Raw genomic sequence first — 13,920 nt, 5'->3', positions numbered from 1 at the left:
GGATCAAAGCTGCCACAGCCAGGCCTCCCACCCTCCTGCTTACGAGCTCATCCTCTGGCCAAGAGCCACCGGACCCCAGCCCAGCGCCGCGGAGGGGCAGGGCAGTCCGGTGGCAGCTCCGTGCCCCTGGCAGGCTGGGCTGGGCTGGGCATGCCCGGTGGCCCCAGGGCAGCGGGGTGGTGCTGGCTCCTCTGGGCCCTCTGCCAAGCAGGCAGCTTCCTCAAGGGCGCCTCCGCCAGCGTAGCCCCACCACCCTCCCTGCGACTGAGTCCCCGCACAGGAGCTGCAGGCGAGTCGCCGAGGGTTCCTGCCACTCATTACCCCCATACCACCCACCCTGTCCGAACCCTACGCTGCTTCGACTTCATGTGCCAAAGCGTCGCCCAAGGCAGGCAACAGCTATATAGGGTTTAAAATCCCTTCTCAAGCAGAAAACTTGTGTTTCTGGGGCGGAAAAATTCACCAAAAGAGGCAGCACCCTACCCCTGCTGCCCTACAAGGGCTGGGCTGTGCCTCCCTAGCTTTTTCCCTTGAGGGATACTGCCCCTGGGGTCAGCTCAGCTTCCCTGCTCTCAACCATTGTCAGAAACTCATCTGTGGCTCAGGACTGCAAAAAATTTAGCCTGTTATTGAGAAAAAGCCTGAAAAGACAGATGTCTACCTCAGGAGGTGGAGAAGTCTCACCCAGGTATAGGGAGGTCTGGAAGAGTCAGGTCCCTGCAAAGTTTTCTTCAGTTTTGACTTGATCAAGACTAGAGGAAAAAAAAAAAATAAAGCAAAGCAAAAAAAAGCCTCCTGACTCACTCTCTTCCCAAGACTGCCCTAGCCCAGGGCATTCTCCCTGCCTTGGGAAGTGTTGCAAAATTTGAGCTTGCCCTAGAGGTATCTCTCACTAATTACTGGATATCCTGGTTTTGTGTAAGGACACAGGCAGAACCTTCCCACAGGTTCTTCTTTATGGCATGGGAAAAAAAACTCGAAACACTGATTTCTGCTTCAGCATCTCCAGCAGACTGCTGTGAAGGGCTGATTGCACACTCGAGGGGATCTCCTTCTGGAGCCATCCTCCCCAGCTCTGGGGCATCGCTCACCAACAGTCTCTAAGAACTGAGGAATTTCAAAGGCAAAACTAACCTTACTTTTAATATATGCCCTCTGTACTTGAAGTTTGGGTCACTTTCAATTTTTTTCCCCTGTAATAAAGGCAGCTAAAGCTTTCAAATTAGAAGCAGAGATTCTGAGAGCTGTGTGAGATGAGGCCTGTTTGAGTTCGCGCCGCTGGCCAGCCGTGCTGCAAAGGGCTAATGAATCAGCTGGTGAAAGTCAGGGTGCAGAAAACTGCAGCCCTGGCCCTGACAAGAGGTAGTGCAACCCTGGTTACCATGTCTGCTCGATGCAAGGCGGATGCTCACATAACGCTGTAAGCCTCCAACTGTGGTTTATTCACATCACTAGGGGAAAACTGCTTCAGCCCCAAGATGCTGAACAGCCCATGCTGTAGCTATACAACTTCTGGTATCTACTACATCTACACACCTTCTGCTCATTGCAGCCTTTTTCAGTATCAGTCAGGCCACCGACTCCCATGGATGGCACATGTCCCTCCATCCCACATCCCACAGTGCCTCAGCTCTGTGGCTGGGCCAGCAGCATGGGGCTGCAGCTGGCGATAATCCTTTTTGCCACTCCTTCAAAGGGAGATGGGGTGATTACAAAGAATTTCTCCAATTTTAAGAGACATGAAGTTAAGAATGAAAACTGCATTGAACAGGAAGCAACAACTTTAGGATTTCTTCCTCAGTAAGTCTGCTTCATTAGATACATAACTTGCATACACATACACACCTACTTCAACAGATATTTTTTTTTTCTAGAAAGGCCTTTTTCTGTCATTTTTGTAAATGAAAGCCTCTACCAGAATGTACATAAAGGTATCACCGAAGCTCCCAGAGAGAGGAGCGTGCTCTGTCTTCGATCCTCCGAGTGCCTTCTCTTTTTCCTGCCCTCCCTTCTTGAGAAGTCCCACTGATCAGCTCTTCAAGGGAGTCTTTATTCTCTGCCCAATTTGCACAAAGGTATCAAAGGATTTTAATGTATTAAAACTTGCAGCCTCTTCAAAAATTTGTCTCCTTCCTCCCTCTCTCCTGGTTGCTGGAGTTTCACACCTGGGAGCTGTTATAACTCAGTCTTTACAAGAAGCAGGGTATTTCTTTTTAGAAGTTACTTAGCCATCCATATACACAGAGAGCACATATATATTCACAAATAATTACTTGAACAAAACCCTTCCCCTCCTCCCTTCCAGATTCTAAGGACAAAAATAAGAAACACCTTCAAATAACTGTAAATAATAAACCCCATCATGCTAAACACTTCAAAGTGGAAGTGTAAATATCTCAAGAAACTTGGGGAAATATACTATTATGAATTAGCTCTCAAAAACAGATACAGATGATCTGTCAGATTATTTTTCAGTCCAAATAGACTTAAAAATAATATTCCCTGTGATCTGTTAGAGAGTATTTGCTTACTGGTAACTGCAGTTCTTCAAGTAATGCCTACAGAGCAGCAGCACGCATGCTAAGCTGCTGAGATGAAGACAACTTTTTTGCCAATCCGCTGAGTACCCACACAGAAGACCCCCTACCTTTCCTTTATCCCACCAGGGCACAGCCCCAGGGCTGACAGTCCTTCAGTGAACTACTGATGGGCAGAGCTCTGGAGAAACATGTACTGGTCACTCCCCGCAGGCTCTGACACCACCCAATGTCTACCTGAATCACACAAGACATGACTCTATACCCTTTCCTACCTCTGAGACAGAAACAGACTGAAGAGGAGATAACAGGAAGAGCTGTGGGACTCTGAGATGGGAGTTGAGAAAGAGAACAGATGATTGACTGATGGGGTCTCCAGCAGGAACTTTAGGTGACTCTATCGGGGAAACATCACTTGGAAGGTGGGAAGTACCTACTGCTGCAAGGACCTTGTAGAAAACTCGACTAAAGTAGGACTTCATGGTAGAAGGCCACCATGAAATACAAATTTCCTGCCAGGATCTGCTCCCTGCACAGAAAGTAGCAGCCTCAGGGATTGACATAAGCTGACCTGCACCACCATCACCTCCTTTGACTCCAGCAGAGCCATTCAACTTTCAACTCCAGGATGAATATCCTCCTTCACAGCAGCAGGATACCTGGAGACAAGCAGTGAACTGTGAAGCAGGATATCCTGAGAAGAGACTGGGTAGCAAAGTTAGCAGCTAACATGCCAGGATAGCTGCAGAGAGCAGGCAAGGAGTGACCAGTTCATGTCTACAGTAGAAGAGGAAAGAAGAGGTAGTATGAACAAGGACTGATGTACCTGTAAGGAAAGGATAGTTTCTTGCTTATTCCTTTGAACTGTTACAAAGCCAAAAGGGGTGCTGCTCATCTAACTTACAAAAGGCCTGCACCAAGCAACATACTGGCATCGTGGCCTGTGGACAGGCAGCCTTTATACCAGATGAGGGCGAGACAAGCCACTGACACACTGTACAAGCCCAGTACCAAAAGTGGCAAAACAGAGAGGTCCAGCGGATTATGTTCTTAAGTCTTGGCACTCAATTTTGCACTTATCAAAGGAGTATAGCCTCCACTGCAGAATGTGGTTCTCTGCTCCAGCCATGGGACTTTGGATAACATTGACTGGATTCAGTTCTCAAAGTATGGGTAGACATCACATGTGCTACATGCAGAGGAAGTGTGCGCAACACTTGCGTCAGAAACCCTGCAGTTCTCATTCAAAAAGTTGCTGGAAGCAAGCCCATTTCACTAAATCCAATGGCTTGGACTGTCTGCCTGTTCAAGACATTCTCATTTGCTTTAGCCTTTCCTTCTTCACCCTAGTGATTACAAATGAAGAGGAAACCAAAGAACAGAACAGAAGAATGAACCTGGACAACAGCTGACAGCATTTTTGCAGAGCACTGTGTACTCACATGGCAGGACACAGGTGCCTACAAGAAAGCGGGCCTAGAACAACTTGATGCAAACGAGCCTTAAGCTACTCGTGTCAAAGTGTCCAAGAGAGTGCAATGGCTTTGAGGAATTATCTAGCAAACTCTCACAGGCCCCCATGACCTTCCTCATTAAACCACAAACAAAGCTGCAGGGTATGTTAGTGCACTCCAGCTAGTCTTTGCCAAGGGTGGAAGGGAAAAGCTGGAGTCAAAGACAGTGCAAAGGGCTGGATTAAGTGGTAAGACTTGAAAATGGCAATAAAGGGATAAAAGCAGGTGTTGGAGGAGAAAGAGTACAGGGCCCCTTTTACCACGTAACATACAAAACTTGGCCTCCTATGCCGCTAAGATAGTAGTAGTCAAGAGGCAGCAACAGCAGCTTTCCATCCACAGCCATATATACTGTTTTCTCTACAGCCTGAACACTTCAGTGTCTGGGATAGTTTCCCAGACAGCTCAGTGCATCAGAAATAGTCACTAGGCTAGCAGGCTACCTGGACAGCAAAAAATGCCTAGAACAAGCCTTAGATCCCTCGCAGCATCAGTAGCACAGACAGCTCTGCTGCTAGGTTCCCAAGCCTGAACACAAGCATGCCGAGAACAAAGAGGCAAGGGAGCATGATGGAAGGGTTTGTCCTTATCACCGTACAGCTGGGATTTTAGTATTCCCATAAAGGGCAGCAAGACTGGGGAAAAGGGAGGAAATGAACCCCTGGTCATCTCTCTTTTAACTCCTGGTGTGGCTGAGGAAAGCCCAAGTGTCTCTTAAGTGCCACTTTAGAAGACTCAGAAGCAGGCTGAAGCCCTGGGAGCAAGGCAAGTATTTTTAACCTTTGTACCAAGGCCATATCTGGCCTGTCTGAAATTAGGCCTAAAGACATGCTGAAAAACCTTTCTGAAAATGTCTGCTACTCCTTAAAGGCTAAAATTTTTGGGGTGTGTTTTGGGGGTGGTGGGAGGGGAGGGGTGGGTGTGTGTGTGTGCAGGGGAAGAGGCAGCACACAGGGAGCAACTACTGGTGAAAGAGATAATTTGCTATGGCAGTGATGAAAGCATGCAATCTGCATCGTAGGCAGGCCATAAAAACACTTGAATCATCTATCATACTTTATCTATTTATCAGCTGAGTTATTTTCTCCAACATTTTTCATTTTAATATCACATTGGTTTAAAGATGATGAAGAGACAGGCCAATATGCAGATGTTCGTCTTCTGTTCTCCAACCTGCACTTAATTAATGAGTTGATTTAAAAATAGGACAATGCTTCCACTGCACGTTGCTGAAGTCTGTTCCTTTACTTCCCAGAACACATGCAAAGCACTCACCTCTACCCAGCTGTTAAAGAAAACCAAACAACCCAGCCTCTATGTTGACCGACTGGGGAAAATCAGACAAATGAGAGGTTGCTTTTTCTCCCTGCCCACTCCCCCTTCAAGTAATCCTTTGCTCCGTCACCTGGTTCTGTTTAAAAACCTTAAAATACATTTGTTTATCCTTGACACATCACATAAGGCAACCACGCCAATTACTGTGATGGGCTGATAGCTGAGGCTCGCTCTCAGAGCCACACCATTAGTCATAGTGATGACAGCTTCAGACGCTGAATTTCTCATGTTAGGAAACAAAGTTATCAATTTATTATTTTTAATAAAATAATTGCTTTAATGTAGTATTTAAAATAATTTTAAACATCTGATCAATAAGATATAGTACACAAATATGGAAAATGCTGCACTTTACATAAAAAGTAAAGCTACGCATTTAATTATACAAAACAATTTTGCTTGATGTGGTCAATATCTTGCAAACTATAGCTTACTCAAAGTACTGCTTTTCTTTTATATATATATATATATATATGCTATATATACATATATAAATAATTTACAGCATTTGTTTACTAGATTTGTTTACTACTGTTCCAACAAAAAACCCCATAACCTATTCAAAACTTATTGAATTTGGTAACTATCTACGGTAGTTCTGACGGTGGAGGGCGTCTGAATCATTGCTTCAAGTTTTGAAGTAGCATGCCAAATAACCATAGGAAGCTTGTCCTTAAAAGAAAAGTTTCAGCAGGAAGCCATTCAATACAGTCAGAGCCTTTCCCCCGGTCCTGGGAAACAGCCATGCTATATAGCACTGTGTCATGGGAGGCAAAATGTTTGGAGGCTGTGGAAAAGGGTGACCCAGAAGGTTTTCCTTTCACCACAAGGCAGTCTTTACCAGCAAGTTGAAAGTTTGTGAATCTATTCTAGCAGTCTTAATAATCTGGAGTCCTCCTCCTCACTCAATGGAAACCAGACAACTGCCTAAATACCTGTTATTTGGGAAGTTTCCCTTTTATACCACATTAAGGTATTAAAGCAATATTTCAAATAAAGCAGTGAATCCTGTGCTTTGCAAACACTGCTCTTCTCCTTTAGAGAAACTCCAGCTGCAAAGTTTCAGTGCATCCCAAGCTTTCCCTTCTTTTGCAGTCAGCACGGGTTGCTTTTGTTCATTTCTTTCTACATCTAATACTCAAGTCCAATGGTATTTTTTGTATCTAGATAAACCGTTTCTTTCATTTATCCTTCCTTTTTAGGCTCTTCCACTCCTTGTATTGAAATTTAGTAATTCCAAATTTTCCCTGAACATCGAAGTATGCTCAACTACACTGTCTGATGTACTTCAATCATAAGAATGACTAATTTTGTTCACTTTCCCTCAGTCACTTTCTCAGAGGAAAGGAGGAGGGAAGTTGAAGCAACGGGGGGGTTGGAGAAAGCACCCCTCATTCTTTCAGCTTGTGACTTTGCTCTTCACAAACGAGCATCAAGTAGTAATTCTAAAACCAGAAAACTTAAGGACATGCTGAGTCAGGTAGGCAATACATTAGCATGTTGACTGACTGCTGGTTCATGATTAAATACAGTTGCCATGCTATGCAGTGCCTTTAAAGTGTTATTTGTTTCCCTAAATGAGGTTGGATTAGAAGAAGGCACAACACGTAGAACAGATGTTGCAGACTCTGGAGTACTGAAGCAAGCGACATCCATAAACTAGGGACACATATCAAGCCCTCAGAGCTTGCAAGACAGTTAAATGCAAGCAGGTAGTCAGGTGCTTGTATGTGCAGCTGAGTATTTTCACTGGTTTACAGACTGGTTTAAGCCAAATATTATTAAAAACCCTACAGGTGCTAAGTTAGGTATTTAATAAAAATGTTTATCTGTAAACAAGAGTTATCCTTACAACGGATCATTTTCCAGAAATAGGAATTTCAAGACAGTGCAACAATGCTTCAGTGTTTTCTTTGGCAGTAGACAGCAAGGTGAAATGTAAAATTCAAATCACTTCAGAAGAGCACGGTACAAGGTTAGAGAATGCTTCATCTCCCTCTCTTGTTCCATGCAGAATATCAAGTCCCTGAGACAGACACGGGTTATTCTTGGACAGAGCAGCTGTTTCGTAAGGCTAAAACCTGATGATCCAGAAGCAGTTCCATTGCCATTGAAACCCTAAATGGGAGAGGGAGAGAGAAAAAAAATTAGAATTTCATGGAAATGCAAGTTTTTAACCAAACTGGTTGGATTATACTGCCAACTTGCATAAAACTAGCCTGCTGACGTTCAGCTTTACATGTTGAAAACCACCAATTCAGAAGTTCTTGCACGTTGAAGACTTTAAAAGACAAAGCAAGCACTTGCCAGTTGATGGTTTATTTCAAAGCAACCAGAAAATTCTATCTTTCTTTAAAACTATATTATTATAGTAAGACAAATAACTGTCTGTGTCTGTAGTATGTCTGAAATAATACTACATAGACACTTGCACTGAGAGAGGACGAGATAACTACGAAGAAGGTACTACCCACAGTTCGTATGCAGAGCCCCAGGTTGTGCACAGCTCTTATTCACACTTGCAAACCCCTGAGCTCCAGATGTTCACTTCTCTTCTTGAAGAAAACCATCACTGCAAGTGGGCTCTAACCTTGAAACACAGCTGGAAGAAACTCTTATACCCAAGTCATCACCTGTGATTTGTCCTTTAAGGGAGTAAGAAATGCACACAGTGGAAGCATCTGCATGTTCAGAACACTGTATCTGAGCCTATCCATCTCAGTCGGCTGCCTCACTTGGTTATGAAAGCACAATTGGTAGGAGATGATGATGTTTAGTAGTTATACATTCAGGCTACTGGAATGAGCAACCCCCACGCATTCCAAAATGCCCCGAGATTTATTATTAGGGGCGGGGAGGAGGAAGATTACCATGAGCTGCACAATAGACTGGCTACTTATCTTGGAGCCAATCTATGCTACACAGCCAGTCTCTTATCACTACTGGAGGGTTCTTGGTAATGAATGCAATTTGTACAAATACGAGTGCTCAGTCTCTGTAACTTCAGCTAGGCAATGCCTGCCAGCATCAACACCACTTGGAGATGGTGTTGCTTGGATGCCGTGTTAACTATATAAATTCTTACCCTAACACTCTCTGCAAGACTTCAGCAAAATGACTTTGCCCACTTTGCTTAGAGAAATCTGGTTAAAAACCTCATATATTAGAAACAAATACCAGTGCTGGACGATCTACAGTAGTGAATGCTACTGTTGTTAGGGGGGAAGCTTTGAAATTTGTTAAAAAAATAAAGAGAATCACCAGAGAGCACACACTAACCACAGAAAACCCAGGGCATATTGCAGAAATGGAAGCTGTATTTCTTACTAGCAGCATGCAGGGTATTCAGCACCATTTCATTTGCTTTACAGTCAATACTATTAAACACTATGAAATGCCATCATTTGAAACTTTCAGTTTGTTAAATGGCTTGGAACAAATGCATGCGTGGGGAAGACTGCTGGCCACATCACACAGAGAGGGCACTGCTGTCCTGGTAAGACACAAAGGGGTCACAGTTCAAGTTTGTCATATGACAACCCTGAAGGATCCAGGGAAAAGATAGCTCTGCAATGCAGCTGCCAGCACGGGTTGAAAAGGAGGTCAATCCAACAGGATGCAGCAGAAGGCCCGAGGCAATGTTATAAATGAAACAAACCCCAAGGGTTTTCAGTAACCCAACAGCAATGTCCTTTATAATTCAAAGAACTTTATTGAGGTGAAAGTATTTTCTCTCTAAATAGTCATTAGACTAGAAGTTTTACCTTTAAAAACAAAGGTATCCCAATCCTGTTCACTCCCTTTCAAAAAGGAAGCAGACAGCACAAATTCCTCAGCCTGCTTTGGAAGCTGTTGGAGATGGAAGATGCTACAATAGGGCGGAAGCACCAAGTTGCCCGTGTTTCACACAGTTATGAATTCGTTTATTCTTAAATTCTTACCCACCATGCCCAGTGCAGACCCAAAAAGCTATGTTATGCTGTAATATCACATCCAAAGCCAAAGCTTAGACTGGGCTCCTGTTTGTTAAGACAGCCAGTTCAGACTTCTTAAATTTCACGTAGCGTTACACCAGTTTATCAGAGCGACTCAGTACAGCTCTTCAAGGGCCAGGGGCTCTTGGACCAGTTACTGAACATATCTAAAGCAACAGCTGCTACCACATCCAAGTTAAATGAAAAAGGTTGTTCTCTCAAAGTGCATAATGGTTTAAAATCAAAGAAGGCAACAGACAGCCTAGGTCATTCCAGTCCAGACTGGGACTGCATTGGGGAACTCACTCTGAACTAAGTTTATACAGGCATGAGCACTAACTCTTTTAGCTACTGTCCTCCACAGCTGCATCAAACCACTGGTCTTTCATGGTTTTGTTTTGTACTTCAGACCAAGCTGTGGAGTGTGATGTACTTACTACTTGGCTTTTTGTAATAAACTATTTGGAGAACCAAAAGTGAAAACACTTGAAGTTCAGATGCCATCTGCGCATCAGAATGAACTGTGACAGGCACCTCTGTTAATGTCCAAGAGCTTATTTAAGAAGTGCCTAACTCTGGGCTCTCCAGCTGACACAAGGGACATGTTGGAGGGTCCTCTGCTCCTCAATTCTCAGAGACTCCTCTTGAGCAAACTCCTGTTGGGCAGCAGGTTGACCTTGTCTGGCCCCAGGCCACAAATCCTCTCCTTTACATCTCATATACCCCTTCCTGCACAGAAGGTCCACCACACTGCTTTTGAGACTTTAAATACTCTGGTTTAGAATACCACCAGCCCACTCCTTGCTTTCTATTACAATCCTTCCAGTTGGGCAGCAACTGCTTGCATCTTGCTATTTTTGGAGATTCTTCACTGCAAAAGTCTTCAGCCTACCCCGAGAAAACTCTGTGAGCCTCTTCTGAGGGGAAGCAAAAAGTGCCACTTTTCAGTCAAGCCACAGACAAATACAAAGACAAATGAATATTAAATGCATCCCTGTAGAAGCAATTCTAGCAAAGGGTACTGCATCAGCCTACACCCCCCCTTCTCCAACATAAGTGCCTTAACTAGAAACTTTTTTTTTTTTTTTAAATATTGGGAACACTCCTCCACAGGGGAGGCTGGAAGATGTCAGCCATATCCTGAAGTTCCTGCCTTTCTCTGAACCCCCAGCACCCCTCTTTCCTTCTGAAAGGGAAATGACAGAAACACATGCAGCCCAGAAGGGCTAACTATCAGCATAGATATTACCAGTCAACCTGGATATCAACAGCTAACAGAGCCTGTTCATAAGCTAGGTGAAGTACTGCGTGGCTCTGCACCACTGGAAAACAACCTTCATGGTACCGAGAGCACCATCTGGCTTAAAACCAGTCCCAGGAGGGCACAACTGCAGCAGTCCTGCTTTTGGTATATCCTCAGAGTTAAATCAAATCAGGAACTTTGCCAAAGCAATACACCATTGTCCTTTCTTGATTCCTAGAGCCTTCATATACACCTGACACGAGATCGGTTACTCTCACTGATCTTTGCAGCAGAAGACATTGTGGAGGTCCTGATGTAGTCCCACGCCTGTTGTACAGCTAGTTTTGTTGAGAGGTTGTTCCTGAAACCTGTTTTAAGATCTCTAGAGCTCTCTCCAGTGGCTGGACTGAGAATTAAATACCAACTCTAGAAAGGCAAGAGTGAAGTTGATACAGAGGCACAGCTCACAAGGCTCTTCCTTCACCTAAGTGACCATCACCACCTTACTCCTAGTCTCCAAGGCATCTGGAGCATGTGATCTGCAAGTCTGGATCACAGGTACCGACAAGGGTTTTAAAGTTACTCAGAGCTATTCTACAGTCCCTGATACAAAGATCAGAGGGGTCAGCAGACACCTTCATTTCCACCAAATTCGTGTCAGGCTCAGTGAGCTGTTCCTGGCAGAATACATGCTCCCTTCTCAAATTCAATGGCTTCATACTACTCACATTCAAAATTTTAAACTCTTGAGAGAGGGGCACTTTAAGGGAGCAGTGTTCAGTCAAAAGTCAAGCCAAGATTTTTAATTTCAGTTTTTGGTGTGGCATAAACACATCCCAGTCCTAGAGACAAGATCCCAAGAGAACAAACTGTCATTGCAGCTCTGCTGCATATTGTAAAAATACCACCAGCAGAAGGAAGCAAAGTCACAAGACAGTTTTCAATGACATCTCCGAACAGGGAAAAATTACAGCTGTGTGCAGCAGAGATGATGTTGAAAGGTGGTAAGAGCACCTAGTGAATCGGAGGAAAACCATCCAGGTTCAACCCCCAGCTCTGTCACCTGCAGTCACACTGAGGTCGGTGGTGTCTAGTGTACCCTGTACATTATTTTTCCAGCTCTAAAATACAGAATGTATTCCTGTTTCATGGAAGGAAAAAAGGTTAAAAAGCCATTAACACACTGTGGAGTGCTCAAACACTTCTGTGGGTCTCCTCCAAGGGAGGGAGGAGAGGAAGGGGGAAGGTAGAGACCCTGCCAGAACTGTGACAGTTTTGCTTGTACAAATAAGTGCCTCATTTTTAGGCCGGAGAAAACAAAGTGAAAGAAGTTGCTCTTACTTTGGTGACAAGCTAGCTTACCGATGCTGCATATTCTAACAAGCTCAGGCTAATAGAAATACTCCCAAATTCACAATACTAAAATACTACATTACTCAGTATTTATATGATTTTTTTTTTTAATAAAATTGGTTGTGTTAGGTGGTTGAGTGGGTTATTTTTAACCTTAAAGACCAAGCCAATGTCTGAAAAGCTTAGATATCTATATCCAAGCTGCTTCTCATGCAGCTGAAAACAAACATGTATATTTATGATGTTACCTGCAGTCTACAAAGAAGCCTCACAAAGCTGTCAGATCCATATAAGAGAGAACAATATTCAGTTACGCATTTTTCCTCAGAGTTCATTGCAACATTCCTACAAGTCCTTTCAAATGTAGGCAACAACATGTTTTACATATTGGAACAAATTACTGTGAATGTAATGTCAGTTTATTCACTATTATGCCCAAGATTCATGTACGCATGTCACTTCATATGGCTACATCAGATGCTTAATCTGTACCTGGAGGTAATGAATACTATACAAATATGTCATGTTAGTTAATAGACAATTATTAAGCTGAAATTTTCTGGCTCTTTGCCACATCATTTTAAGCAATGTATTGTCAACTAAATTATAAATCTCTTGACCCTTCACATGTCATGAACATTTGCACGTTACCAATATGTTCAGCCTAAAGCTACAATGCAATTAGTCATTTAAATTGCAGATATCTTTCACACATAAGAAGAATTAAGTTCATCTCTAGCACAGAGAAGGCACAATATGGGCCAATGAACTGTATTTCTGAAGTGTGTGAATGGCAGTTGAGAATAGTTTTTGCCTATTTACATGGGGAAAAATTCACATCAAGTGTATGGCCTAGACTGACAACAGGCAAGAAACTCAGCGTTGGAATTGTAACTCTCTACCTAAGAGAGCTGTGTTTAGGTCTTGCAGCAGATAAGTAAGATGCTGAAGCTGTATTTTATAATTGCAGTAACATTTTTAGCTCTCCTCTTCCCCAAAGGTATGACCACGCAGCAGACTTCAATTGTCCCAACAGCCTGAGTAAGAACTAGAAACTGAAATCAAGCGTCTGCATATGTTAAGCATATGCAAAGAAGAAAAAAGAAAAACCCTCTTTCAGACTTAAATCTCAAAATGGGCTGGGAGAAGGGGTGGTAGAGACACAGAAAAAGAGAAGGAAGCCCCTCAAGTGTAGAAACAGATTTTGTAGCCTTGCTCTGAACACCTACTTACATGCAAGTAGGATAGGTCCAATTTAAAGTGATTGCTTTTAAATTAATTTTCTGCAGCTTTTAAGAAGACACTTTAGCAGACTATCGTGTACCAATGCCAAGCACCAGCCAGCAGCCTCTGCGCCCCATGGATATACAGGGAGCAGCAAACCCATCGTCTATTCGCTACAGAGCCAATTTCTGTGTTTAATTCACATTTAGACACAGTCACATCCTTAACACCAATACTGAAGCTGATGAATTATGCTAGCATGTCCTCTCATCAGAAGAGCTCATGGCCAGAAAGGCGGCAGTAACTTCTACAGCTATCACTTGTAAGAGTGTAAAGCCAGACACTCCCTTAACTACCACACATCCCTCCTGCAAACACCAAAAAACTAAGTGTAATTTGATTGCCACACAGTGGAAAACCCCAAACATCTCTCTTTCCCAAACATTTAGAAGAGTTGGGGTTTTCTTTCATTCAGCAGAAAAGGAATTCTGCTTAAAAGCTTAGTTCTTCCCAGGTCAGCCTAAAGAGTGTTTCCGAAGCTTAAACATGCACCACATACAGAGTGTGTTTGATCAACATGCATACCGGCATCCTAAGCTGTAAAGCAAGTAGGGTAAGTTTAAGTTCTGCTAACAATGATCAGATGTGGCAGACACCTTGACCTAAAAGAGAAGACAACAAGCTTCTTTTCTCCACCCACAATCAATACTAAAAATGGGACAATGATCACTGTGGTAAAC

At 43.4% G+C, this 13,920-nt stretch overlaps 1 protein-coding gene across 1 annotated transcript in view; it reads right to left on the bottom strand.

Annotated features, from left to right (window-relative positions):
• Positions 1-5,789: 5,789 nt before the first annotated feature.
• The window catches only part of TAF4B (TATA-box binding protein associated factor 4b), a 67,270-nt gene continuing 59,139 nt past the window's right edge, over positions 5,790-13,920 (bottom strand). The window contains exon 15 of the mRNA XM_026841450.1: positions 5,790-7,504. Within this exon, the coding sequence (XP_026697251.1) occupies positions 7,337-7,504 (168 nt within the window). The 3' untranslated portion in view covers positions 5,790-7,336. The remainder of the gene's footprint in view (positions 7,505-13,920) is intronic.

This window comes from Athene cunicularia (genome assembly GCF_003259725.1).
Source record: "Athene cunicularia isolate RWA chromosome 2 unlocalized genomic scaffold, athCun1 chr2_part1, whole genome shotgun sequence".
NCBI classification, from domain to species: domain Eukaryota; kingdom Metazoa; phylum Chordata; class Aves; order Strigiformes; family Strigidae; genus Athene; species Athene cunicularia.
The sequence above is the reverse complement of the archived record's forward strand: the minus strand, read 5'-3'. Positions and strand labels throughout refer to the sequence as shown.